This window comes from Prionailurus bengalensis, chromosome B3 (genome assembly GCF_016509475.1).
Source record: "Prionailurus bengalensis isolate Pbe53 chromosome B3, Fcat_Pben_1.1_paternal_pri, whole genome shotgun sequence".
Classification (NCBI taxonomy): Eukaryota; Metazoa; Chordata; class Mammalia; order Carnivora; family Felidae; genus Prionailurus; species Prionailurus bengalensis.
This window is the reverse complement of record NC_057355.1, coordinates 79,848,254-79,873,764: the sequence shown is the minus strand read 5'-3', so window position 1 is coordinate 79,873,764 and position 25,511 is coordinate 79,848,254. Positions and strand designations below refer to the sequence as shown.

At 36.8% G+C, this 25,511-nt stretch overlaps 1 protein-coding gene across 4 annotated transcripts in view; it reads left to right on the top strand.

The window, feature by feature from the left end:
- PRKD1 (protein kinase D1) overlaps positions 1-15,505 on the top strand; it is a 332,060-nt gene extending 316,555 nt beyond the window's left edge. For all 4 annotated transcript variants that reach the window (XM_043555957.1, XM_043555955.1, XM_043555954.1 and 1 more), the window contains 2 exons: positions 13,652-13,737; positions 14,529-15,505. In XM_043555957.1, coding sequence (XP_043411892.1) covers positions 13,652-13,737; positions 14,529-14,747 — 305 coding nt within the window. In that variant the 3' untranslated portion in view covers positions 14,748-15,505. The remainder of the gene's footprint in view (positions 1-13,651; positions 13,738-14,528) is intronic.
- The last annotated feature ends 10,006 nt before the right edge of the window (positions 15,506-25,511 follow it).

Genomic DNA, 25,511 nt, shown 5'->3' with positions numbered 1-25,511 from the left:
TTAACTCTTAGGTCTCAGTTTTCTTGTCTGAAGTATGGTGACAGTAATTCCTAACTCATGGGGGTTATTTTAAGAATTAAATGAAATTGCACTGGAAAGTGCTTAGCACAGTGACTGTCATAGCTGGATTACCTTAAATATAATAAACACTTTCTATTTTCCAGTCACTTTACATGATCTATCTATATATCTATCCGTATATAGGTATTTAGTTATACACACAAATGTGTGTATAATTATACAAATTTATATATGTAACTAAACATACATTTAACTATACTCATATAGTTACTTATATGTATAACCAAAGAGACACATTATAAACACAGTTATACAAATATAACTAAATAAGAATGCATGTATACAATAAAACACTCCAGAATGAATCATATGATTACAAATAATTACACAAGAGGAGACTTTAGGTAATCATGGGATGGGAGTTTGAGGACGTTTCAATTCATTCTAAGCCAGTGTTGTGTATTATGCCTTGTTTCATTTCATCTTAGTGATTACCAGATGGCCATTTGACATCCTCCAGTTAGTCCATTGTAACCTATCAATGATTACACATGGCCTCACTCCCACCTCTAGCTTTATCACGTACTAGGTTCAGTTTGGCCCTTAACACATCCATCCTATGACCTTTCTTGGTTCCTTGAAAGGACTTGCACACTTACTTTAAAATATTTACTTAATTAGGCAAATTTACTGTATCTCATGGAAAGAGCAGCCCATGTTCACTTAAACGTTTTTTAGATAATCAGATGAAACTAAGGAAAATTATGCCTTACTTGATCATGTATCAATATGCCCTTCCATTCATTGCATTTTTAGCAATTCCAAAAGAGCAAGAGACAGACCAGGCTATTCTCCATGTTTGTCACATGTGGTGTAATAATAAGGCCGAATCTTGGATGGACATTGCCAAAACATCAGAAAATTGCAAGCAAGGCTCTGTCTATGACTTAAGAAGTAGATACCAGGGGTGTAGGGCATAGATATGGGAAATGGAAAAACTAGCTAATAGAACATGGAAATATTTGCAAGGCAAGTGATTTCTTTTTTTTTTTTAATTTTTTTTTCAACGTTTATTTATTTTTGGGACAGAGAGAGACAGAGCATGAATGGGGGAGGGTCAGAGAGATAGGGAGACACAGAATCGGAAACAGGCTCCAGGCTCTGAGCCATCAGCCCAGAGCCCAACACGGGGCTCGAACTCACGGACCGCGAGATCGTGACCTGGCTGAAGTCGGAAGGCAAGTGATTTCTAATAATTTTGCCAAAGAACCCTCTCAAGTATGGCTTATTATAAATCTGTCATAGTCTAGCTCTAAGTCTGTAGTAAGCATTTTTTAACTTTAGCATGCCAACATTTAATCAGAGGAGCTAGTTGAAAGTGGAGATTCCCTGGCCCCATCCCTATAAACTGCAATCCTGTGCTGAGAATGTAAGAAGTCTGTGGATCACACTTTCAGAAACACTGCTTCAGAGCCCTGATCCTCTGAAAGACCTGACAGCTGAACAGTGCTCTCAAGAAAGTCTTAAATAAATTCTCAATATTTATATTTAAATAAATTATAAAATCCCTCTCTAATTCCTAACCTCTTTTTGCATTTGCATTTTCTTTCTCAGATATTTACTATCAGGACATGTAATTTATTTCAAATGTTAAATGTATTTCAGTATTGATTGCCATGAAGGTAGCAAGAATAGAAAAAGCTTTTTGACCAGTTTCTTTTGTCAAGAATAAAGAAGAAAACATGTAAACTCCAGGAAATACAGAAAGTTGTATAACCAAGTTATGTATAATAAAGAAGAAACTAACATAGGTGTTATGATTTTCCGCTTTGTGCAGTTGAAGGAATGTAGGAAAAGAGAATCCTCTTGACGCATGACAATTCTCCTTTGAGTGGATGTAGGTTTGGAAATTTGATATTATAGGGTATAGGTGGCAGGGGTTATAATCTCATAATTCATAATAGTTACATATAAATTATCCCACATATTGCTTATTGATTCAAAATTTTAGATAACCCTAAGAGCAAGCATGTCTGACTTTATTATACTTATGCAAATGAATGTAAATAATAAAACATCTACAATGCTGAGGAGGAGAATAGAGAAGAGGTGAAGAGAGCTGGAAGAGCCATAGCTTCCACGGGGTTCATTTAGGATTCTGCCTAGGTGAATGGACTGAGTTATACATATTTACTCTATGACTTAATGTATAATTTAATGTCAAGTTAATACTTCTGAATAAAACATATCCATATGTATACATCTGTATATGTATACATATCCATATTGTATGCCAGGCAGTGTTCTAAATTACAGAGCTGGCTGGTACATTATTTTAAGACAACCTAATTAATTGGGGGAATAAGGTCAGTACAATAGAGAAACCTGAAATAAAATGATTCATTGTCCTTAATGGAAAGGAATCTATGTTTGTTTTGTTTTGTTTTGTTTTAATTTTGTTTTAATGTTTATTTATTTAAGAGAGAGAGAGAGAGAGAGGGAGAGAGAGACAGTGCAAGTTGGGGGGAGAGGCAGAGAAAGAGGGAGACACAGAATCCAAAGCAGGCTCTGGCTCTGAGCTGTCAGCACAGAGCCCAACAGGGGGCTCAGACTCACGAATCATGCAATAGTGACCTAAGCCGAAGTTGGACTTAATGGACTGAGAAGCCCAGGCACCCCTGTTTTCATTTGTATTTTAAGGTGGTTCTTCTCAAACTCTGTGGTGACAGACCAGTTTTATATTATCTTAATTTCCAGACATATGGACCAGTTTATTTTACCAGTTTATCAAATAAAATAAAAAAAAAATATGACAGCAATATCAATTTGCTATAAAAGTTCCCATAGACTTAATCTTACTTTCTATACCTCTTTCATTGTAGACCAGTAAACAGTTCACAGATCAGTACTGATTCATGAACCTCCTCTGAGTGGCACTGGTTTAAAGCTAATCAGAAGACATTTTTTAAGTAGTTAAAATCATAATGAGATGTGAGGTTTTTATTTTTCATTTTGAACTCTTTTTACCAATTGATTTAGATCTTTTACTAGATGCATACAATACTTTCATTAAAAAATAATAAAAGTGAATGGAAGTACATGGGGGAAAATAAGGCTCCAGGAATAAATGGAGTACAACCTTCTATATAACTATAATTCTTCTGTGCCTGGTTGAAAAATGTCTAAAATTTTAAGTGTTATATATATATATATATATATATATATATATATATATGTATATGTATATGTATATATATATATACACATACACACACACACAAACACACACGTATATATACATATATATGTATATATACATATATACGTATACACGTATATACATATACATATGTATATACACATATACACATATATACATATATACTTATATACATATATACATATATACATGCACACATACATATATATGCACATATACGTATATGTATGTATGTATGTATATATACGTATATGTGCATATATATTGTATATGTAAGTGTTATTCACCGGAGAGCAAGGGTTATGTTTCCTTTTCTGTAATACCAGTCCGGCATCATGACTGGGCAGATGAAGAAGATGTAACCTCCACTGTCTCAACTTATGCCCACACAAAGGAGAATTATTAAGTGTGAAAGTCAAATTCTCTTCTCCTACATTCCTCCAGTTGCTCAGAATCATCGCATACATCTTAAACCATTCTTTTTTGTATATAACTTTAGTAGGCAGCTTTTGTTTTCCCAAGAGTTTACTCTTAGAGGAAGAAGACAAGTGGTGGCTGGACAGCTGGTAAAGTGAGATAAAACTTGTGCCAGGGCAGATCATCTTGCCAGAACACCGACAAACCTGCAGCAATGGGAAAGCATCTGTTAGAGTAAAAATTACATTTCCATCATCACCTTGAATTGATGTGTTCAATTAGAGACACAATTTGAGGAAGGTCAGTAATAGACCATGAAGACCACCAGAGAAATTACTATTTTTTTTTTCTTCTGAGTTTTGATATTACTTTATGTGACATTAGGGAGACAAACAGGCAGTAATCAACACAGAGGCAACCTTGGAAATTGTCGCACAATGAGTCCCCAGCCCCCGCAGATAGAGATCATATTCTGCATTCACAGGTGACGTCTGAAGAAGCGCCTGTTCTCAAGTCACCTGCTGTGTTGTTACTGCTCAGCTTTAGAGGCACGTGGTTAGTGTGCATTATGAAGAATTAAGAGCTGACACAAAGCCTTGACATTCCATATATAAAAATGGGGGTGGGAGGAATACCCCTTGCATTAATCCTATAGCTTATCTTCAGTTCAAGATTATTAAATCATGATGATGCACCAGTGACATAGGTTCTTTTCTGCTCGAATAGCCTCAGTGTTAGTATTTCTGCATCCTCCTTTCCCTGATAGACATAGTCACAATTTATGCTGCCAGTTGGTCTCAATCCTGTGCTGACATTTATGAACAGTGTAGAATATATGGCATCTCAAGTCATAGAATGGCTATCATAATACACCGCTAAATTTATCAAAGCATCTAAATTTTACATTTAAAGCAATTTTTATCATTCAATGTGGTTAATTCAAATAAAATTGGTCACAAGTGTGTTTTTCTCCCAGAAATTGAAGATGAAAAATGCAGCCAGTACAAACACAAAGCAAAGCTAAATAAAAGCCTTGCACCAAGAATACCACATGGTATGGTTTCAAAATCCAACAGTGTTCCAGAACGCTAAACACTTAAGTTGGAAGTAGCACTTTGCCATGAAAAGGAACCAGCTGTAGGCCCCTCTTGCACTACGTATTGTTCAAAACAAAAAAACAACCCCATTGAAAATAAGCCTCGGGTAGATGAGACCCAGAAGTCCAATGGTATAGGAAACAAAAGAAAGACAATTGTCATTTTAATAATTAAACTGTGTTTGTAACAGTTTATGAGGCTTGCAGATCTAGCAAGCCTGCTGAATATTAATGAATAGATTGATTTGTCAACATATTAGCACCGCTGTCAGACATAACAGCACGGAAGAGATGTGAGACGGCTAGCCAGTGAGCTGCTTTAAAATGCTTGACTCACTGTCAGGAAATTCTATCATGATTGGTAAACTAAAGTGAATCAGGTGGGTTCAGACTTCCACTGGGATTTAATAATCTCTCCTTGAAATTCGGGAATTACTTAGTGTACTTTCTTTTAAGCCATGCAGTTCATTCAATAATAGAAAGTAAGTTTAAAATTAGCAACCAAAGGCACCCAATGATTTTTAAAAATCTTCTAATAGAGTGAATTCTTTATTATGTATGTATGTGTATGTATACATACATATTTCAAAATCCAAATGAGATATTATCTGAAAGGGTGTACCACCAGGAAATGAATCATTTATTTTGAGAGCAAGTAAAATAAAATTGACAGAGTTTTCTTTAACAAATGGTCATTTATAGGGAAAAACCACTCAGAAGTTTTAGCAAGAATACTAGCATTAAAAAAAAAAGAATATTGGCACTATAAGTGCTCAAAAATCAGCTGTTTACGTGCCATCCAAATTGAAATGTTTCCTACATATCCCAATTATAAAGTTAAAATTTCGCTTCAGAATTTATATCATAGTTGAGTTGAAATACGACATCTGAAATGTCAGGGTAGAACAACAGTAAAGGTTTAAGTATTCTGTTAAGTTTGCTTTATTCCACAATGACAACAGAGAATATTTCAAAATACGGCATGGTAAAAATCTTACTTAGCCCCTGTACTGCTCTATTATACCAATATACTGAGTAATTATCCAGGACGTTCTTAGATTGCTTCAGTGATAGAAAATGGTTTCACAAGGACCCTTATTTCTTCTGAATTTGACCCTGGCACCATGAGCAAAAATCTCTCTGTTTTTACCCACTGTTAGAACAAGCCTGCTCCTTTTTCCAAATAGAGGCTAATCTCAGGTTTGAAAAGCAGCCATCATATCACCCCTGATCTCTTCTCTTGGGCAATCAGCTTTTCCTTCAGCCTCCTGTTCACTCTGGTCCAAACACTCTCATCTTTGTTTTTCAAACCCCAAAGCTGTTCTCACTCAAGGTTCCACAAGTCTAGTTAAGTATAAAGTGAAGCCACCACTTCCTCGTGATAAAGAACACATTTCTTTCAGCATGGCATAAAAATCACAACTGACTTGGTAGACTCATGTGTTTACTGTAGATTTAGAACCTGAATTCCTTCTCATGAACGTTGTTGATAAGCCAGGCTTTCCAGTTCTGTACTTAGACATTTCCTTGGGGGCTAGGGAAGTGAGACCTAAAAAGAGGACTCCGTTTCCTTGGTCCCTATTAAATGTTATGATACCAGTACGGCCCAGAGCTCCAGATGCAGTTATTTTGGAACTGATTTGTATAATCCAATTCATTTGCTCTTCCTGTTGGCATCCTCTGGGTGAAAGCTATCTGAAAACCTTTCTGTGTCCTCCTTGCAGACTACCAAACCAGAAGGGGCTGGGGACAGATATCTGTATGTTTGGGTACCTTTCTCTGTGTTTACATCCATCTCTTCAGGGATCCTTGGGGCAATATTAAACCAGTTGTTAACTACTATCAATGTTCTCCTGCCTCTAGTGTCTTGCTACTCAAAATGTGGTCTAAGGCTCCTCCTGGAAGCCACTAGAATATAGACAATCAGGTCTTACCCCAGATCTACTGAATCAGAATCTTCAGTTTAAAATCCCTGGATTATTTATATGCATGTAGAAGTCGGAGAAGCACTCCTTGGCAGAGTTGTTCTCAATTCCAGCTGCACACACTAGCAACACTTGTGCTTCTAAAGATACTGAGGCCTGGAAGCCCCTCTTTAAAGATTTTCACTTGACCTGTGGCTTGAGTATTAGCATTAGAAGAAGAAGAAGAAGAAGAAGAAGAAGAAGAAGAAGAAAAACAGAAATCTCTCCAAAGGATTTTAATGTGCCGTGAAAATGGAAAAAAAAAAACCCATTTTGCACATGATTAGCATCCTGTAAATATATTTTGATTTCTACCTTAAATTTTGAATCAGTTTAGCATCATTTTCAGGGCTGTTGTATGCTGTGTTTAAACAATTCGTGATTTCCAAGATTGTGTTTCCAGTCTTCAAGGGGAAATGAAATTGAATGTAAAGTAAAGGCATAACCGTTGATAGAGTAACTTTCTACAGAGGAAAGAACTGGAAAAGGAAAGATACCAACTTGAGTCTCGAAAGGTCTTGCACTTCATTGGATTGCGGTAATTGACTCAGAACGAGTAAGATGATGATTTCCAGCGGCCTTGTTTGCTGCCTGCAGCCTCTGGTTTCAGGCCGAGAGGAGCGTCCCAGTTAGTGTTGCCGGGCAACAGCTTGCTGGGTTGAGAGCTGGAATGTGAAGGGTTGCAAAACGATTTTTAAAATAAACACACAACTTACCATCAGCATGAAGCAAACCAAGAGAACTACTGAGCACTGTGACAGGCAGTGAGGCAGAATAGAAGAGGAAAAAAGAAAACACTTCCTTGAAGGCAGGGAGCTGAGTGGTTGACAGATGATGGCCCCATCACTAGGATAATAGTTCTGATTTGGTTTCCAATTTGAAAATTTGTACCTGAATAATTTGCGGGTGGACAGAAGACGGTACGGACAAAATTTTAAAAAGGTACTGTTTCTGGAAAAGAAGAGGTCAGCCCACGGAATTCACGGGTAATTTCTCTTCTATAAAATAAATGTGGCAAAATAACATGAGCTGTATTGCAGATATTCTCAGCATTATTCTGATTTTCTGATAGAAATCACTGATCCTATGATCTATTTTATGGTGTTGTGATGTCTTACCATCTAGGAATATGTTTAGCCAAAATAAACAAACCATATGCACATAATGTGGATATTCAAACTTAGAGCTGAGAAAATGGCCATTTATATGTGTAATTAATGTATTCAGTCTACCAAACGCTGTTTAGCAAGCATTTTCGTAATGCACTGAGTGATGCATTTTATTTTAAATATTTATGAAACTTCCATGCAGAAATGAATACGTAATTTGTGTGACCTTCAAGGAGTTAAAATCTAGTTGGAAGAGTAGGGGGGAGGACGGGCTTCTACTGAAATAACACAAGATGGGAATTGGGAAATGACTGAGAGGTGTGACCCCAGGGACCTATTATATATTCACATATATCCAGTTCTATTCACTTGGTAGGATTTTCCCCAGGTTTTGGATGTCATTCAGTTTAGCCTTAGCAGTGGCTTATGCAAATCTACCTCCTACATACAGAGAACCTATTCTGTCCCTACATGTGGTGTTTGCTTTGAAATACAGAATGACTGCAAGATAGTCCCTACAGGTGCGAAGATAATTCAGAACTTTGATGGCAGAAAAAATGGAATCCATACAATTAACACTCTGATGGAACATTCCCTTTCATATTAAAACATAAATTCCTTCAGCACCTGCATATAGTATTTAGTTTTGGTTTTGTTCCGATATTACTCGTGCACCTGGCAAACAGGCTGCCCAGAACTGTAGCAGTCCTAACATCTGCTCAAAGTTCTGTAAGAGAACGTTTGATTAATTTTTTTTTGCTTTCCTGACATTTTAGTCTCTCAACTGGTGGGACAATGAGAAAAATTGCTGTACAGGAAGTAGCAGGGGGAGTAACTGTGTTAGCCAAGAGTTTACTGTAGCAAAAAAAAAAAAAAATTAGGCTTCAAAAAAAAAAAACAACCAGATTTTCTTCCCCTGCTTGCTCACTCATGCTCGCTCTCTCTCTCTCTCTCTCTCTCTCAAAATACACTTTAAAACAACCATTTTCTTTTCTTTTTTTCCTAATTTATAGGGAACAGTAGTGTGAATTCGTGGCTAGAGACATTTTAGAAAGCACAAAACTCTGCTCATGAGGGATAGGGGATTCTTTAAAAATGAAAATTTAAACCGTACAATTGTTTAAAATTTTCCAATAACAAAGAAAAGGGAAAGACTTCTCACATTGCCTCTGTTGTGGGATTGTTGATGCCAAGGTCAAGAAAGAATTCTTGAAGGTTTTACAATGCAACTTAGTAAGTTTAAGTAGCATGGTCAGAAAGAGCTGCACTTTTGCTGTATGAAGCCAGTGGTTATATGCCTAGTGCTCAAGGAGGAGAGTGCAAGTAGTATTAGATCATAAATGTCTTCTTTGAATTTCTATTCGAAAAATTACTTTCACAAGACTTCTGTGGCACTTATCATTCAGTTCGATATTAACTACCGGTGAAATAGGCAGTCATATCACCCTTTAAGAATGTAGAAACCAGCATATATTTAATAGTTATGAAAACTATACAGAGGGCGCCTGGGTAGCTCAGTGAGTTAAGCGTTTGACTTAGGCTCAAGTTATGATCTCAGGGTTCGTGAGTTGGAGCCCCGTGTCAGTCTCTGTGCTGACAGCTCAGAGCCTGGAGCCTGCTTTGAATTCTGTGTGTCCCTCTCTCTCTGCCCCTCCCCTGCTCGTGTTCTGTCTCTCTCAAAAATAAATAAACATTAAAAAAAAAAAACAACTATACAGGTTATAGGTCAGCCTTCTGGGCTACATGTGAACACTTTTCCGCTTCTATCCCTCGCCTCACTGTGCCTGTTCAAAGTGTTTAGAGAACTCAGATTTAAGACAATTTTTTTTAATGTTTATTTATTCTTGAGAGAGAGACAGCGTGAACAGGGGAGGGGCAGAGAGAGAGGGAGACATAGAATCTGAAACAGGCTCCAGGCTCTGAGCTGTCAGCACAGACCCCGACGTAGGGCTCGAACCCACGAACTGTGGGATCATGACCTGAGCTGAAGTTGGATGCTTAACCCACTGAGCCACCCAGGTGCCCCGACAATTTATTAATAATAGGGAAGGAAGGGATTGAGTTTAAGCATGAGTAAGAGAACAAAACCCTCAGAATATTAGAAAGGCTAACTCCCAGAATAAATAGACAAGTACAATCACAAAATAATCCTACCAGTCTCTGAAAAAAAATTGATATCATATTTACTGCAAAGAGAAAGAGAAATCAGCCACTGCCTATTTTTCTCCTGTTTTCTTCAGGGATGGATGGGGGGTATTCATACTGAGAGGATAAGGGGAGGAAAGTGTGAAACAAAAAATATAATCCAAGGGAGTAGAGGATTTCCTGCATAGCTTTGGCCCTAACCAATGTCAGCTATTTAAAATGGCATCTGTTGGGGTGCCTGGGTGGCACATTCGGTTAAGCGTCCGACTTCAGCCAGGTCACGATCTCACGCTCCATGAGTTCGAGCCCCGCGTCAGGCTCTGAGCTGATGGCTCAGAGCCTGGAGCCTGTTTCCGATTCTGTGTCTCCCTCTCTCTCTGCCCCTCCCCCCGTTCATGCTGTGTCTCTCTCTGTCCCAAAAATAAATAAACGTTGAAAAAAAATTTTTTTTAATAAATAAATAAATAAAATGGCATCTGCTGATTGCCCAAAACTGTGGAGACCAGCACTATGTGGCAATAAACGTCAACTCTTGACAGGCAGATATTTGGATATACACTTTTTGCCGTATGTAGGGAAGGAAGTGCAGGGTACCACGATTTTCTGAGATATGATCTGCTTCTCCAGTATCCCTTTCTCATGGGGCTACAGAGACCTCTTGGGCTGCAGATCCTCATGGGGCTCTGGGGAGCCTGGAGCTTCTTTTTCTCCCTCCCACCTTGGGCCCTGGCATTCTTCTGTGCTATGCCAGCTTGCCATTTTTCCTTGACTTTCCAGACTACTACCGCAGCCTGCTTCTTCACTCCTGTTTCCTACTGCTGGAGCGTGCTCCCTGTCTCCTTTGCTTAGTTTTTGAAAGACATTCACAGAATGTTCCAGTGTGTGAGTGTGTGTACATGCATGCACACTCATATTTTGCCTTTGCAACTAGACTGGGGTCAGAACTCTATCATTACTTTTTTGTTCCTTAAGCAATTGCCAACAGTAATTCGTTACTGCATATTTGGTGAATGAACAGATTAAAGAATGAGTGACACATGTGAAGAACATTACCAATACAGAGAACATTGTTTAAAAAAAAAAGCTGTAGAATTTCTCTTAAAAATGGACTCAGTGAAAGGCATTTTGGATGGTATAGTTAATGCTGGATTGTATGAGGTGATCAATAAAAAGGATGTTTTAAGAGTTCAGAAGGGGCAATGAGTAGAATGGAGCTCTCAAACACTAATGATGGACCTATTTTCAGAGTAAAGCCAGGTGCCTACAGTTAACCATATTTGTTTTTGTCTACCAAAAGCCACAAAATATATTTATCAACACACAAATACACACACAAATTTATACGCACACACATAAATCTTCTAATTGTGTCCTTAGCTTCTAAACTATTTTCTCTTGGAGGTACTTGCCATTATCTGGCTGTGTTTCTTCACATCGCCTGGGTACTGTGGCTGTGCTCAGCCTGTGGGTGCTTCGTTCAGCAGAAAAAATGTTTCATCTCCACATATTCCATTCCCTGCAGAAACTTATAGTTTCTCCTCTGGCAGTACTTCCTTCCCCATTAGGCAGTATGGTTCACTGTTGGGGTGCATTTGGGCACAAACCAGCCCTTTTGTTGAGTTACTGTACTCCCACCTTCCTAATTATAGAATTCAAAGCAGAATGAGTGAATTAATAACATGTATTTATTGCCTGCAGGGTCTGGGGAAGCGTAATGCTGTGGCGCACTTACGGTAGTGCATAAGCTCTCCCGTCTCCCCTCATCCTCCATTTTTGCTCTGTGAGTTCACAGCAGCAAGAACGGAAGGTGCACTTTACTCACCAGTGAGTAAATCATGTGAATGGATGTTTTAAAGCACATGCCCAATACACAGTTCACTGAGAGAACTATACTTTCAAAAGCTCTCTGGGAACACATGCTTGGAATTTGAAATTGTACTAAGTACTGTGTTTCCTATGGTATCCTAGCTAAGGCAAGAGTGTATCAGCCTAGAAAGCATTTAAATGTGAGCTATTGCATTTACTTTCTCCAAGAATTCTCCAAAGAATTCTTAAGTGTTTAATTCTACGGCCATTCAAGCATGCAAATACTTGGAGTGTTGGTGTCAGAGAGATAGAACTCTAAGTTACCAAAAGACTATAGAAATTGTTTCTCTTGTGGTGCATGGGTGGTCCAGTCATTTGAGCGTCTGACTCTTGATTTCGGCTCAGGACATGATCTCATCGTTTGTTGGATTGAGCCCCTTGTTGGGCTCTGCCCTGATAGTGTGCAACCTGCTTGGGATTCTCTCTCTCCTTCTCTCTTTCTGCTACTCTCGCACTAGCACACACGGATGCGTGCGCTCTCTCTCTCTCTCTCTCTCAAAATAAACAATAAAAGATAAACAGTTTTTAAAAATGTCTGTAGAAATCATTTCTCTTTTCCTGATAATGAAAAGGATTCGGATTCATTCTGTTTGAAGCAATCTTTGTCCCAGGTTGCCTCTGGACTCCTGTGACAGCCTGTATTTTCAGATCCATACAGGCTGATGTAAACCATACAATAGAGTCAAAGCCACTTGATTCAGGACTTGATGATTGGGGAAGTTGGGGAGTTAATTTGCATTTTTTTATATCAACTACCTATTTGATTAAGATTTGGAGATGAAAGATCCATCTCTTAGGAAATATAATGACCAGGGTATGTTACAGGTGGAAATTGACTTCAGTGAAATGTGAATATTTCCATTGGTTTGGCAGATTTCACTAAGCTCTTTTTGGAGAAGAAAATGCTAAGATGAAAGATATGGGAAATTATTACAAGAATGAATAGGAAGTGTAATAGTGAATTTAATAAATAATGACATTAATAATCTAGGCTGAAAATATAATTTTTACAAAGGTGAGGGAAAATTCTGTCACATGAAGTATAGGTAACTCAGATGCTTTGGAGACTAGATAACTAGAAGGATCACTGTTTCCCCCCTAAATTACACTCTGTTGGGAGTCCCAATCAGAGACAGAGTACTAAGCTGGAGAGACTGGTTCTAACCTCATAGAATCATTCTTGTTAGACAAATTCCTTTCCTGTCTTTCCCTAGAAAACAAGGAAGGCTGATATAATTCTAATTCATTGGATATTTTAAAAGGCAAACAGGAGAAACAAAAAGTATTTTCCTATTGGGTCATTGGCTAAGTTTATCCTGAGTTGTGGCCCATTTTGTGTTTTATTTTATTCGTTTTAATTTGGTGTCCACATATCTGTCATTTAATTCAAGACTATGAAGCCCATTATGTATAGTTAAACTTTAAACACAAAACAAGATTAGTAAATGCTTTCTCTTGAATAATAGTTGCATTCTGCATTTAGTACAAGAAACAGTTAAATGATGTATATTTAAACAAAACTCCTACGTTAGAAAAATGTATTACAGACTAGAAGAGAAATTTACATTGTACTCACAAAAGACTCATACTCCCTCCTCCACAACTGTTTTCAATTTCATTTTTTAACATCCAAAATAAAATGAAGGCCAAGGTTTTAGGATTCTCAAGAGGTATTTTCTTCAGGTTCTAGTGCTTGCTATCACTATCCTGCATTTGACACTGTGAAATAGTGGATGTGAAATAAACTGTAAATGAATTATGCATATATTCCATATTTGTCATCCATTTTTATCAATAATTGAATTTTTTCCAGCCATTGATCTTATCAATAACTTGCTGCAAGTAAAAATGAGAAAGCGCTATAGCGTGGATAAGACCTTGAGTCACCCTTGGCTACAGGTAAAAATCATTCATTGGATATTTTCCTGATCAGATGAACTTCTGAATATTGATAAGATTTAATATTATATGTAAAAATATTTTGTTATATGCTTAATTAAAAGTTTTCTTACATCAATTTGTTTGCCAAAATGCATGCAACTTCTTAGGATTTAATAACAATTTAGTGTTTCTTAATCTCTCTACCAAGAAAATGTGACAGGGAAGAAATATACCACACATACATACGTGCCCTTGCACACGTGCCAAAAAAAAAAAAAAAATCTAAGGGTTGTTGTAAAACTCCAAGGACCAGATTTTAAGAAAATCTGTATATGTAATCCTGAGAAGTGTCCAAGCAGATGCTCATCTGGTCATGCACTGTACTCCTTTGCAAGCTGTGTTTTAAAAGCGTGTGCTAACATTCATGGAACAAATGCACGGCAAATATAAAATATAGGCGTGTGTTTGTTTTCTCTTACATATTTATTTTCACATTCAACTTTAGAAAAATGATACTGTGAAATACTGAAGGGTTATTTGTAGGCCTTAAATATCAAAGGAATACCAGTATTCCTAATTGCTTGGCCGCAACCATTAATTGCCCACCCCCTGATGCACAATAGTTTAGGCAAATAGGATGGCTTTGCTGCCGATGACGTCACTTCAGGGTGCCTGATGGAAAGACAGGGCACTGATAGAGTGGAAGGAAAAAGGGTAACTCATCAGTTGCGGGTACTGACAACAAATGAGACAGTATTTTAATGAGTTTTCATCGTCTCCATGGTAATGTTTTGGAATTCCTTCCTCAGGATTATCAGACCTGGTTAGATTTGCGAGAGCTTGAGTGCAAAATCGGGGAACGCTACATCACCCACGAAAGTGACGACCTGCGGTGGGAGCAGTACGCTGGTGAGCAGGGGCTGCAGTACCCTGAGCACCTGATCAATCCCAGTGCTAGCCACAGTGACAGTCCTGACGCTGAAGAAACAGAGATGAAAGCCCTCAGTGAGCGTGTCAGCATCCTCTGAGTTCCGTCCCCTCTAATCTGTCAAAACACTGTGGAATTAATAAATACATACGGTCAGGTTTAACATTTGCCTTGCAGAACTGCCATTATTTTCTGTCAGATGAGAACAAAGCTGTTAAACTGTTAGCACTGTTGATGTATCTGAGTTGCCAAGACAAATCAACAGAAGCATTTGTATTTTGTGTGACCAACTGTGTTGTATTAACAAAAGTTCCCTGAAACACTAAACTTGTTATTGTGAATGATTCATGTTGTATTTAATGCATTAAACCTGTCTCCACTGTGCCTTTGCAAATCGGTGTTTTTCTTACTGAGCCTCAATTTGGTAAGAGTCTACAGAACCTGTCCATGCAATAGTTCTGTCCCGTGTGCCCCATTGGCGCTGTCATTATAAACAAACTCTTGAAGAGTAGATTATTACCAGTTCTATGAACAACTCCAAAACTCATGTGGAAAAAACAAGCAATGGGGGAATGGAAGATGGATTTACAATCCTAGACACAAGTGCATGAAAGAGTTTCCTGTATAGTTTGAAATCCTTTGCCTGCCTGGTGTGCCTCAGTATGTTTAAACTCAAGTAAGTGGACCTAGGTGCACCTACTACTTACAAGCCTAAATGCCTTAGAAATGTAAACTGCCGTATATAACAGATATTTCCCCCTTTCTTACAATATCCTCTGTACTGTGGAAAATCAGAAGCTAAGCAACCTTTCGTCTTTATGTATTTTTCAGTAATAACAAATAAATATTCTTGTCAAAGTGTGTGTCCATCTGACTGAATTTGTAATCCACACTAGTGTTTTCGGGCCATTTAGGAGCGGAGGTGTTTGCTCAAAAAGCAGAAAAAGTCTCATGCTTTAGAATTTGGCTGTAACTACTCTGAAGCTCAAAAGTATGTTTCAAGGTGTAATGAAGCATTTCTGTCTTTCATGTCATCTGGTTTCAATAGAAAAAAAAGAGCTCTGGAAGGGAAAAATGACCAAAGCCAAACAGGAGCCTTGGAGGCATTAAGAATATTGTAAATGGCAGTCTCGTTGTAGCTTCCTGATTTAGTCAATATAAAATCAGGATTTATTACAATAATGACTCTAATTTCTTTCCATATTATCTAAACAAGAAGGTTCTAAAGTGGACTACAAAAACACATAAAGACTGGGGAAAAAAAATCCTAAAGTGAAAGCCAACTGAGGTGTTCTCTAGCCTGGGAAAGAGAAAACTAATATTGGACTTAATAGGCTTTGGGGTATGGAGTGGATTATGTGGGCTGTTTTTCTTTCTAGCAAGACAACAAAGCATTATCATGGATCACTGTTACTATGTAACAGAAATGATATAAATATTTGGAAGAATTTCATAAGTGTTGTGAGATACTTGAATGTATTAGGTAACTACGTGAAGACTACAAACAGTATTTGCAGACAGGATAGAGTAGTTGGATCTTTCCAGTGGTTAGTCACTATTTTGTATTATTACCTATTCTTTATTCTGTTCTATTATTATTTATCCCTTATTCTAAGGGATTTGAAATTTAAGTTTCAGAACACCATACAGACTTTTAAAGCAAAAGAGTAAGCGACATCACAGGTTGCCAGCATTACAGAGTCTGGATAGAAACCAGGGCAAGAAGTGAGCCAAAAGACCAATCTTTGGGTTGGTCTATCTTATCTACTGAAATAACCCTTCTAAGATGATGGGGACCTGACATAAAACAGTAGTAAATGAAATTTAAATGTGGTATTTAAAGGAGTCCAGAATAGATCCTTCGTGATCATTAGATGATTGATGGAACTATTGGTCAAAAGGAGTTCTAGTCTTAGAAAGGGCGAGTTCATGTTTGAACATGTTAAGTATAAAGTTCTATAGGACCCCAAGTTTAGAATATTCTGAAAGTATTTAGATATGTGTCTGGAGCATTGGGGAAGAATTCTGGAGCTGAAGGTACAGATTTGGAAGTCCAAAGCTCGCCATATGTTGATTAGAATGACTTGGATTCTTGGCAATAGAATGAGATGGAAGTGATCTTGGGACACAAACCTCAGAAATACGAATATGGAATGTTTGGGCAGAATGAAAGGGAAATTGAAAAAGAATGCTTAAATGTGGAATTCACTGGAGTAATAATATAGAAGTCAAAGGAATAAGTTCAAAAGTGAAGTAGACAGCAGTAGAAAATACTATGGAGAGATAATGATTATGGCCTTTGGGGGACCAACAATTCTAGTGTTTTGTAATGGATATGGCTCTACTGCTACATTCAGAATAGTCATGTCAAAAGGACATGTGTGTGGCAATGCTATTTAGACTGCCCATTGTGCAGTTTCATCAAGCACAGGAAAGAGAAAAAACTGCTGAATTTCAGAGAAAAGGGGGCCACTGAAAGCCATGCTATGTCTCTTCCACCCAGAATTATCAGTGATGCTGCAAAGAATCCAATTTTATGGAATGAGTACCAACTTTGTATGCTAAAACTCATCAATAAACTTCTTCAAACTTCACATCAGTGGTATGTCATAGTATTAACTGACATGGGCAGGTCCATAGTCTATGTTTAATTCAAAAGGTAGCCCAGCACTTTTGATATAGAAGTATCTTCTGATCCTAACCAAAAAGAGAGAGAGAGAGAGAGAGAGGGAAGGAAATGACAAAAGCTTGTTTTAGGGTGGATGTGTCCTCCTTCATTGTCACAGAGACAACATTCCTTAAGCAATAACTTTATCAGCCCACCCAAGGTGCCATAAAAATTTCTGGTCTCTATATATCTTGAACCATCAACACAAACTGCCACTGTCCTGGCATTTGGCCTGAACAAGAGGACAGTGCTGAGAAAAATATTTTGATCAGTGATGCTTGAGTATGTTCATTTATCCCTAAGGAAGAGATCATCTTTGTGTTGGGTGAATACTCACTCTGATGAAGACTATTTTGAGAAATATATAGTAGGCCATTGTGACCAAACATGTAAAATAAGTACAGTGGTGAGAATAAGAAAGCCGTCTGTCTCCTCTGCAGCCGTTATCCAGTCACTATTAAGTTTGACTACCCCTATGAAGTGATTAGGTTTGCATACCATTTGTTTGGACTTGTTTTAAGAAACCAAATACTGGTTCCTGTGAAGATACCCTAAGACCCATGGAGAAGGGCCTTCTGCTTTCAGTTGCCAAGAGGAAACAAGTTCCTTCATCTCAGCCTTTTCACATCACCTAAAAGACTGTTTTCTCCACTCCACTCCCTTGCCTTTACTCCTATTCATTTTTTACCATGCATTTGACCTATGTCTTACATCTTTTTTTTGTTCCCCTGCTTCTTTTTAACTAACTTCTTTTTTGTTAGATATTTTTAGTATCCACTAACGATTACCCTTTGACTTAAAACAGGCTCAGCTTCCCACTTGCCACCAAACAATATAAAGAAATCAACTTGAACCTTGATTCTCCAATTAGTAAGTGTCTGATTTCTATTTATTCTTTCTCTGGAAAATTTGTCACTTTTTTCCCTTTGACTTCTGTGTTTATATTCCATTGAATAAAATTTTCATTTTTATCACTCATGAGTCTCTTCTCTTAAGAGTCATCAGTGGCCTCTAACTCAAAATTGATAGATTTTCTCAGTATAGCATGGAGGTTAGAAACCCAAATACAGAGACGGACTTACTTTGGCTTGAATTCTGGGTGACCATGAAAGCACTGTAATGGCTCATGTCACTTTAGGGGTGTTGTGAGGGACTAAATAAAATAATACAAACATCAAACTCAGTGGCTACCTGGCCCAAGGCATCAATAAAGTGGTTTGCTTTTCTTTAGTCATTCAGCAACTACTTTCGATCACTTTCGATGTGCTGGGAATATGACAGATGAAAAGGTAGATGTGGTTGTCACCCATATTCCCTATGACCTGCCTTCTCTGGTGTCCTGCCTCCATGTATTCTAATGGGCTACTGAAAGGGGTGTGACCTTTGAAGCTTAACAGGTATAGATCCAAATCCCAACTCCAAGCCTTGTTAAGTGAACTTCCACAAACTACTTTAAAATCTCTGAGTCTCCTCCTGAGTAGAATGGCAGTAATGCATATTTTAAAATGCAGTTAGGATAACTAAGGGAAGCATTCAAATTTCTTAGCAAATTGCTGGCATATGTTGCAGGTCAACAGACGTTAATGTCCTCCTCTCCCCTACCTCTGTATGCATTTGCTAAGGTTTTCCTTACTTTCTTTTTCAATATTTTCCCCTCATATGGTTTATTTCCATGAATTCAATTATTATTTTAGCAGGCACTCCCAAATCCATTTTGGCCACCCGGAACTCTCAGCAATCTAGTCTCCTCTCTCCATGAATGTATAGATTATATCTATCTAAAGGTCCCACCATGACTTAAATTCAACATGTCTAAAATCAGCGTTATCATTTTTCACCTTCAAATCAGAGGCATCGTAGACTTGGTCTCAATGAAACCTTTTTCTTCAGGCTCTTCTCCCTCCCATCTACTCTATACACCACCGCCAGGTTTATCTTCACCAATATTACTTTCATCCTCTTGCTCACATGTTCTAAAATCCTCAAAGACTCTACTCCCAGTTATCTACAGGATAAATTCAAATTCCTTAATGATACAAAAGCTGTGGGGTCCAAAATTTAATAAAGTACTATTCAATTAGAATTCTATGTATCCCACAGATTTCTGCATCACAGACAGGAATTTCAGGACTAAGGCAGGAATTAGTTTCACTTCTTTGAAGTTCATTTCTTATTTCTATAACAAGACAAGAAGCTATATATATAAGCTTATATGAGGTTATTTCTGTAACAAGACAACTTCTAAATTATCTCCTAATTCATAGATTTTATGAAAGCGTGGTTTCATTTAAATGTCAACAAGGCGTCAATGCACACTTTTTGTGAACTCTTTGTTTCTTTTTCTTTTTTTAAATTTTTATTTGTTGACTGAGAGAGCATGTGCGTGCAAACGGCAGAGGAAGAGAATCTTTTATTTTTTTTAAGTTTATTTTGAGAGACAAGCACAAGAAGGGGAGGGACAGAAAGAGAGAGAGAGAGAGAGAGAGAGAGAGAGAGAATCCCAAACAGACTCCATGCTATCAGTATGGAGCCAGATGTGGGGCTCAGTCCCATGAACTATGATATCACGATCTGAGCCTAAACCTAGAGTTGGATGCTTAACCACCTGAGCCACCCAGGCACACCTCTTTTTTTATTTTTTAAATTCTCGTATGTTTCTAATTCTCTGGGGCAAGCAAATGCTATTTTGAAAAAGCGAAAGTCACATCCTTCTCTGGGCCTTCTTTGTGTCAAAGATTGTGTCCAGGAACTTTTGTCAATAGACGGTTTCTTTAAGTGACTGTGGGCTACCAGCTGTCTGAAAAGTGTGAACACTTGCTACAGAACTTCTTTCTGTAACTTAGTAAAATGGTAAGACTTTGAATTAAGATTTAGTTTTTCTCTGGGAAATCAAAGAGTCTTTATGTCTTATGCTATTTTTTTAAATATACCCTAAACCCCTTGGATCTTCTTTTGAAATATTTTAGTGTAGTTTCGTCTGAGAACAGTTGAGCTTTACTTGAGCTTTGGGCACTTACTGATCTCAATTGTCAACGCGATTTTTATTTTCTTCTTATAATCTGCCTTCATACTCGAGGGCAGGGAACTGCCTAGTATTGGTTGGCTACTGGACCCCACTTGCTTCCACAAAGACAAGGATAGAGGAAGATACCTAAGAGTAACTTATATACAGGTCTCATGCAAACTCCCCAACCAAGTAGATTCTGTGCAGGAGTTTTCACCCCTTTAGATTGAGGCAGAGGAGCAGGAAGAATCACTTTGAGTAAAGACACAGAAGTAAGAAATTGCTATGAATAGAGGAAAAGCTCCTGAAGTAAAGGGTTAATATGAAAGTAGAGCCAGGAAGTAACATTGTCCGGGTTAAATAAAGCTAAATAGTCAAAAGCCTCAAAAAGGAGAATTCACACTTTGTCTCAAGATAAATAGGAAGCTATGGGGAATTTTTGTAAGGATAATTTTGGAATTCTTTATTTTGTACTTAAGAAAGAAATGAGAAATTTTTTGTTTGGGGCCTAAGAATTTAAATATTATCTTTAAGTCATGCTTTTGTTCACAGAGAGTAAAAGGCTAAAAAAAATGTAATACAGGCTGAGTCTAAATTAAACTGACTATTCTCTCATTACTTCCCTTTGAAGACAGAATACTCTTATGTGAATTTCTTCTCGTGCTTGATTGTCTTTCTTCAGACACCCAGATAAACTAAGAACATCTCAAAGGAGATAGTGACTTGAAGAATTAAGCCACACTTGGACTTCATGAAATTGTAGCTTGTGTATGTAGAGAAATAATCATTAGATCCAATTATCTTTAGACAGACTGATGTTTCAAACTCTAATTACAAAGTTTTAGCCTTGTTAACGCATGTGCTTCATTTTATATCTTGGCTACCACATTTTATTGTTACAATTCATTAAAAATAATGTGAAAATAAAGATGATCATAAACTTCATAGTATAAGGCAAAGGAAAAAATAAGGCCTGGGTAATGATAACAACATTTTATATTTGCATAGCAATTTCCTTTTAAGGAGCTCAAAACATTTCACAAACATTATCTCATTAATCTTGAAGAAAGCAATAAAAAAATTAAAAAAAATCTCTAAGCTAAGAAAATTGATGCAATAAAGGGCTACAGTTTGTTTCCAATGTTCCACATTGAATTATAAACAAAGTAGAAATATTCAGATTCATTTTTTATTTTAAAATTTACATATAGTAAAATTGACCTTTTTTGGTCTACATTTTTTGTGAGTTGTAACACATACAGATTCATATAACTATCATTACATTCAGAATACAGAAGAATCCTATCCCTCTAAAAAAAAAAAAAAAACAATAACAACTTCTTTATGATACTCCTTAGGAGTCCAGCTCTCTCCAACATTGATGCTGGCAAACCCTAATCTTCTCTCCACCCCTATGGAATTGCCTTTTTTAGAATTTCATGTAAACGGAATCACAGACTATGCAAATTTTGTAATTGGTTTATTTCCTTCAGCAATGCCTCTGAGATTCATCTTTGTTTTGTGAATCAGTAGTTTATTCCTTTTTCTTACTGAGTAGTATTCCATTGCCTGGATATATCAAGTTTGTTTATCCATTTACCTATTACAGGACATTTAGGTTGTTTCCAGTTTGGGTTGACTTTTTTTTTTTTTTTAACCTTTATTTATTTTTATGAGACAGAGAGAGACAGAGCATGAGTGGGGGAGGGGCAGAGAAGAGAGAGAGAGACACAGAATCTGAAGCAGGCTCCAAGCTCTGAGTTGTCAGCACAGAGCCCCACGTGGGGCTTGAATCCGTGAACCGTAAGATCATGACCTGAGCCAAAGTCGTATGCTTAACCGATTGAGCCACCCAGGTGCCCCAGTGTGGGTTCATTTGTACACAACCCAAATATTGATCTGTACACAATGTACAGATTGCATGAGAAAATAAGTTTCATTTCTCTAGAGTCGATTACCCATGAGTAGCAGCATTGCTGAGTTATATGGTGTCTGTTACCTTATAAGAAACTGACAATCTGTTTAGCAGAGTGTCTATATAATTTTTCATTTCCATGGGCAGTGTATGAAAGTTACAGTTGCTCTACAGTCTCCTTAACACTTGGTATTGTCACTCTTAAAAAATTTATTTTACCGCCTCTAATCAGTGTGTAGTGGTATGTCACTGTGGGTTTCACTTGCATTTCCGTGGTGGATAATCATACTATCTTTCCTTATGTTTGTTTTCCATTGGTATTTTGGTAACATGTTCTGTTCAACCGTTTTGCTGTTAGTAGTTCTAGGAATTTTGTAGATTCTTTGGGATTTTCTACACAGATGATCATCTGCAAATAGACAAAATTTTATTTATTTCTTTCCAATCTTAGGCATTTATTTCTTGTGGTCCTTTGTATATAAACTGTCATATGAGGCACACAAATTTATTTGTATTATTCCCGTGTTATCCTTTTAATATGTAGAGCTTGTGGCGATACACTATCTTCCATTTCTGGTTTCGGCAATTTGTTTCTTCTCTCTTTTTTCTTTGTTAGTCTAACTACGGGTTTATCAATTCGATTGATCTTTTCAAAAGAACCATCTTTCAGTTTTAATGATATTTTTCTACTGCTTTTTTTGTTTGAATTTAATTGATCATATCTTTATTGCTTTCTCTCTTTCCTTTGGGATTCTTTCTAATTTAAGTACTTCTTCAATTATTGGTTTGAATCTTATTTTTAATACAGGATTTTATTGCTAAAATTTTCCCCCAAACATTACTTTAGCTATACCTTTCAAATATTGATATGTTGTGTTTTAATTTTCGTTAAGTTCAAAATATCTTCTAATTTCCCATTAGCCTTCCTCTCTGACCCATGAATTATTATGCTCTTTAATTCCCAAGTGCTTGGAGATTTTTCAGTTATCTTTCTGTTACTGATTTCTAGTTTAATTCCTTTATGATCAGGCAATATATTTTGTATGATTCCATTCCTCTTGAATTTGTTAAGATTTGTTTTATGACAAATGTATGGCCAATCTTGAGAATGTTTCACGTGTACTTGAAAAGAATATGGTTTCTGTTATTGTGGGATGAAGTTTTCTACAAAGGTCAACTAAATCCATTTGATGATGTCATTTCACTCTTCTGTATCCCTCTGGTTAGTTTTGCGTGGTATACGCTTTTCAATTCTTTCACTTTAAACTTACATGTGTATATTAAAAAGTGACTTTCTTGTAGTTATAATGTAGTTGGGTCTTGGATTTTTAAAATCATTTTGAAATCTTTTTTTAAATTGGTGTGCAGAGGCAATTTAAATTTAATATAATTATTGATATTTTTTAATTTACATCTACCATGGTTTTTTTTCATTTCCATTTCCTCTTTTTTCCATTCCCTTCTTTTCTGTTTCCCAACTTATTTTGAATTACTAGAATATCTTACAGTATTTCTGTTTGGTTTATTTGTTGATGCTTTAAAGGGCTATAGTTTATTTCTAATGTTCACATTGAATTATGAACAAATAAAGTAGAAATATTCAGATTCATTTTTTGTTTTAAAATTTACATAGAGTAAAATTGACCTTTTTTGGTCTACATTTTTTTAGTTTTAACACATATAGATTAATGTAACTATCATTACATTTTGTAATTTTGGGCTAGTTGTTGATCTAAGGACCATAGTAGACATACTTAATTCTGCATAGTGCATGTAGAAGAGTAATATTTTACCACTTCAAGTGGTAATATAGAAAGTTTACAACTTTGTAGATCCATTATCCTCTTCTTGTTTTGTTGTAGTTGTAATATGTATTCTATCTGAGTATATTGAGAACCCCATCAGACTGTTACAATTTTTGCTTTCACAATACATTTTTAAAACAGTTTAGGGGCAGATTTGTCTATTATGTTTACCCTGATAGTTACTATTTGTGTCCCTCTTCCTTCATTGCCGACATTCCAGATTGTCCTCCAATGCCATTTTTATTCAGTCCAAAAAGTTCCCTTTTACATTTCTTTAAGAGCATTTCTGCTGGCAATAGATTCTCTAGTTTTCCTTCATCCTAGGATATATTTATTTTGCTTCCATTCATAAAGGATAATTTCCACTAAATGTAGAATTCTGGGTTGACATTTCTTTTCTTTCTGTACTTTAAAAATATCCCGCTGCCTACAGACCACTACTTTCTGGATTCTGATAAGAAATCTGCCATCATTTAATATTGTCTCCCTACATGCATGCAATGATTCATTTTTCTCTGGCAGCTTTCAATATTTTTTGCTTGTCATTTGTTTTTAGGGGTCAGATTTGGTATTTCTGGGCATGGATTTTTTTTTACTTTTCCTGTTTAGGTTTCACTGAGCTTCGTGAATCTTTAAGTTATGTCTTTGGCCAAATTTGTAAAGTATCGCATCATTATTTCTTATACGTTTTTCTTAGCCATACTCTTCCTATTATTTTTTCTGGGAATCCAATGACATGAATGTTAAACCCTTTGATATTGTCCCACACATCCCCAAGACCTTGTTCATTTTTTTTTAAGTTTATTCATTTATTTTGAGAGACAGAGAGCACGAGGGGAGGAGGGACAGAGAGAGAGAGAGAGAGAAAGAGAATCCCATGTAGGCTCCACACTGTCAGCTCAGAGCCTGACACGGGGTTAGAACTCATGAATGGTGAGAACATGACCTGAACCAAAATCAGAGTCTGATGCTTAACCAAATGAGCCACCCGGGCACCCCTCTGTTCATTTTTTTAAATCTCTTCTTTTTTAAATGAGATACTTTCTGTTGATCTAGGTTCAAGCTTACTAATTCCTTCCCCTGTCATTTCCATTTTGTTCTTGAATCCATCCAGTGAATTCCTGGTTTTTGCTTTTGTATTTTTCAGTTCTAAAGTTTATCTTTGGTTCTGTTTTTATATGTTCTGTTACTCTGCTGAGACTTTTTATCTTTCTATTCATTTCAAAAGTATTTGGCATTACTTCTTGGAGTACAGTTAAACTCACTACTTTAAAATTTTTCCTGATAATTTCCACATCTATGCCATCTGTTGAGAGTTTCTTGTTTCTCTATATGTTGAAATTTTGGATTTTTATCATGACATTTTAAATATTATGTGGGTTTTTGGTCTTGTTTAAATGTTGTGGAGAATTTGGGGGGGGGTGGCGTGGGTGGCTTAGTTGGTTAAGCGTCTGACTTTGGCTCAGGTCATG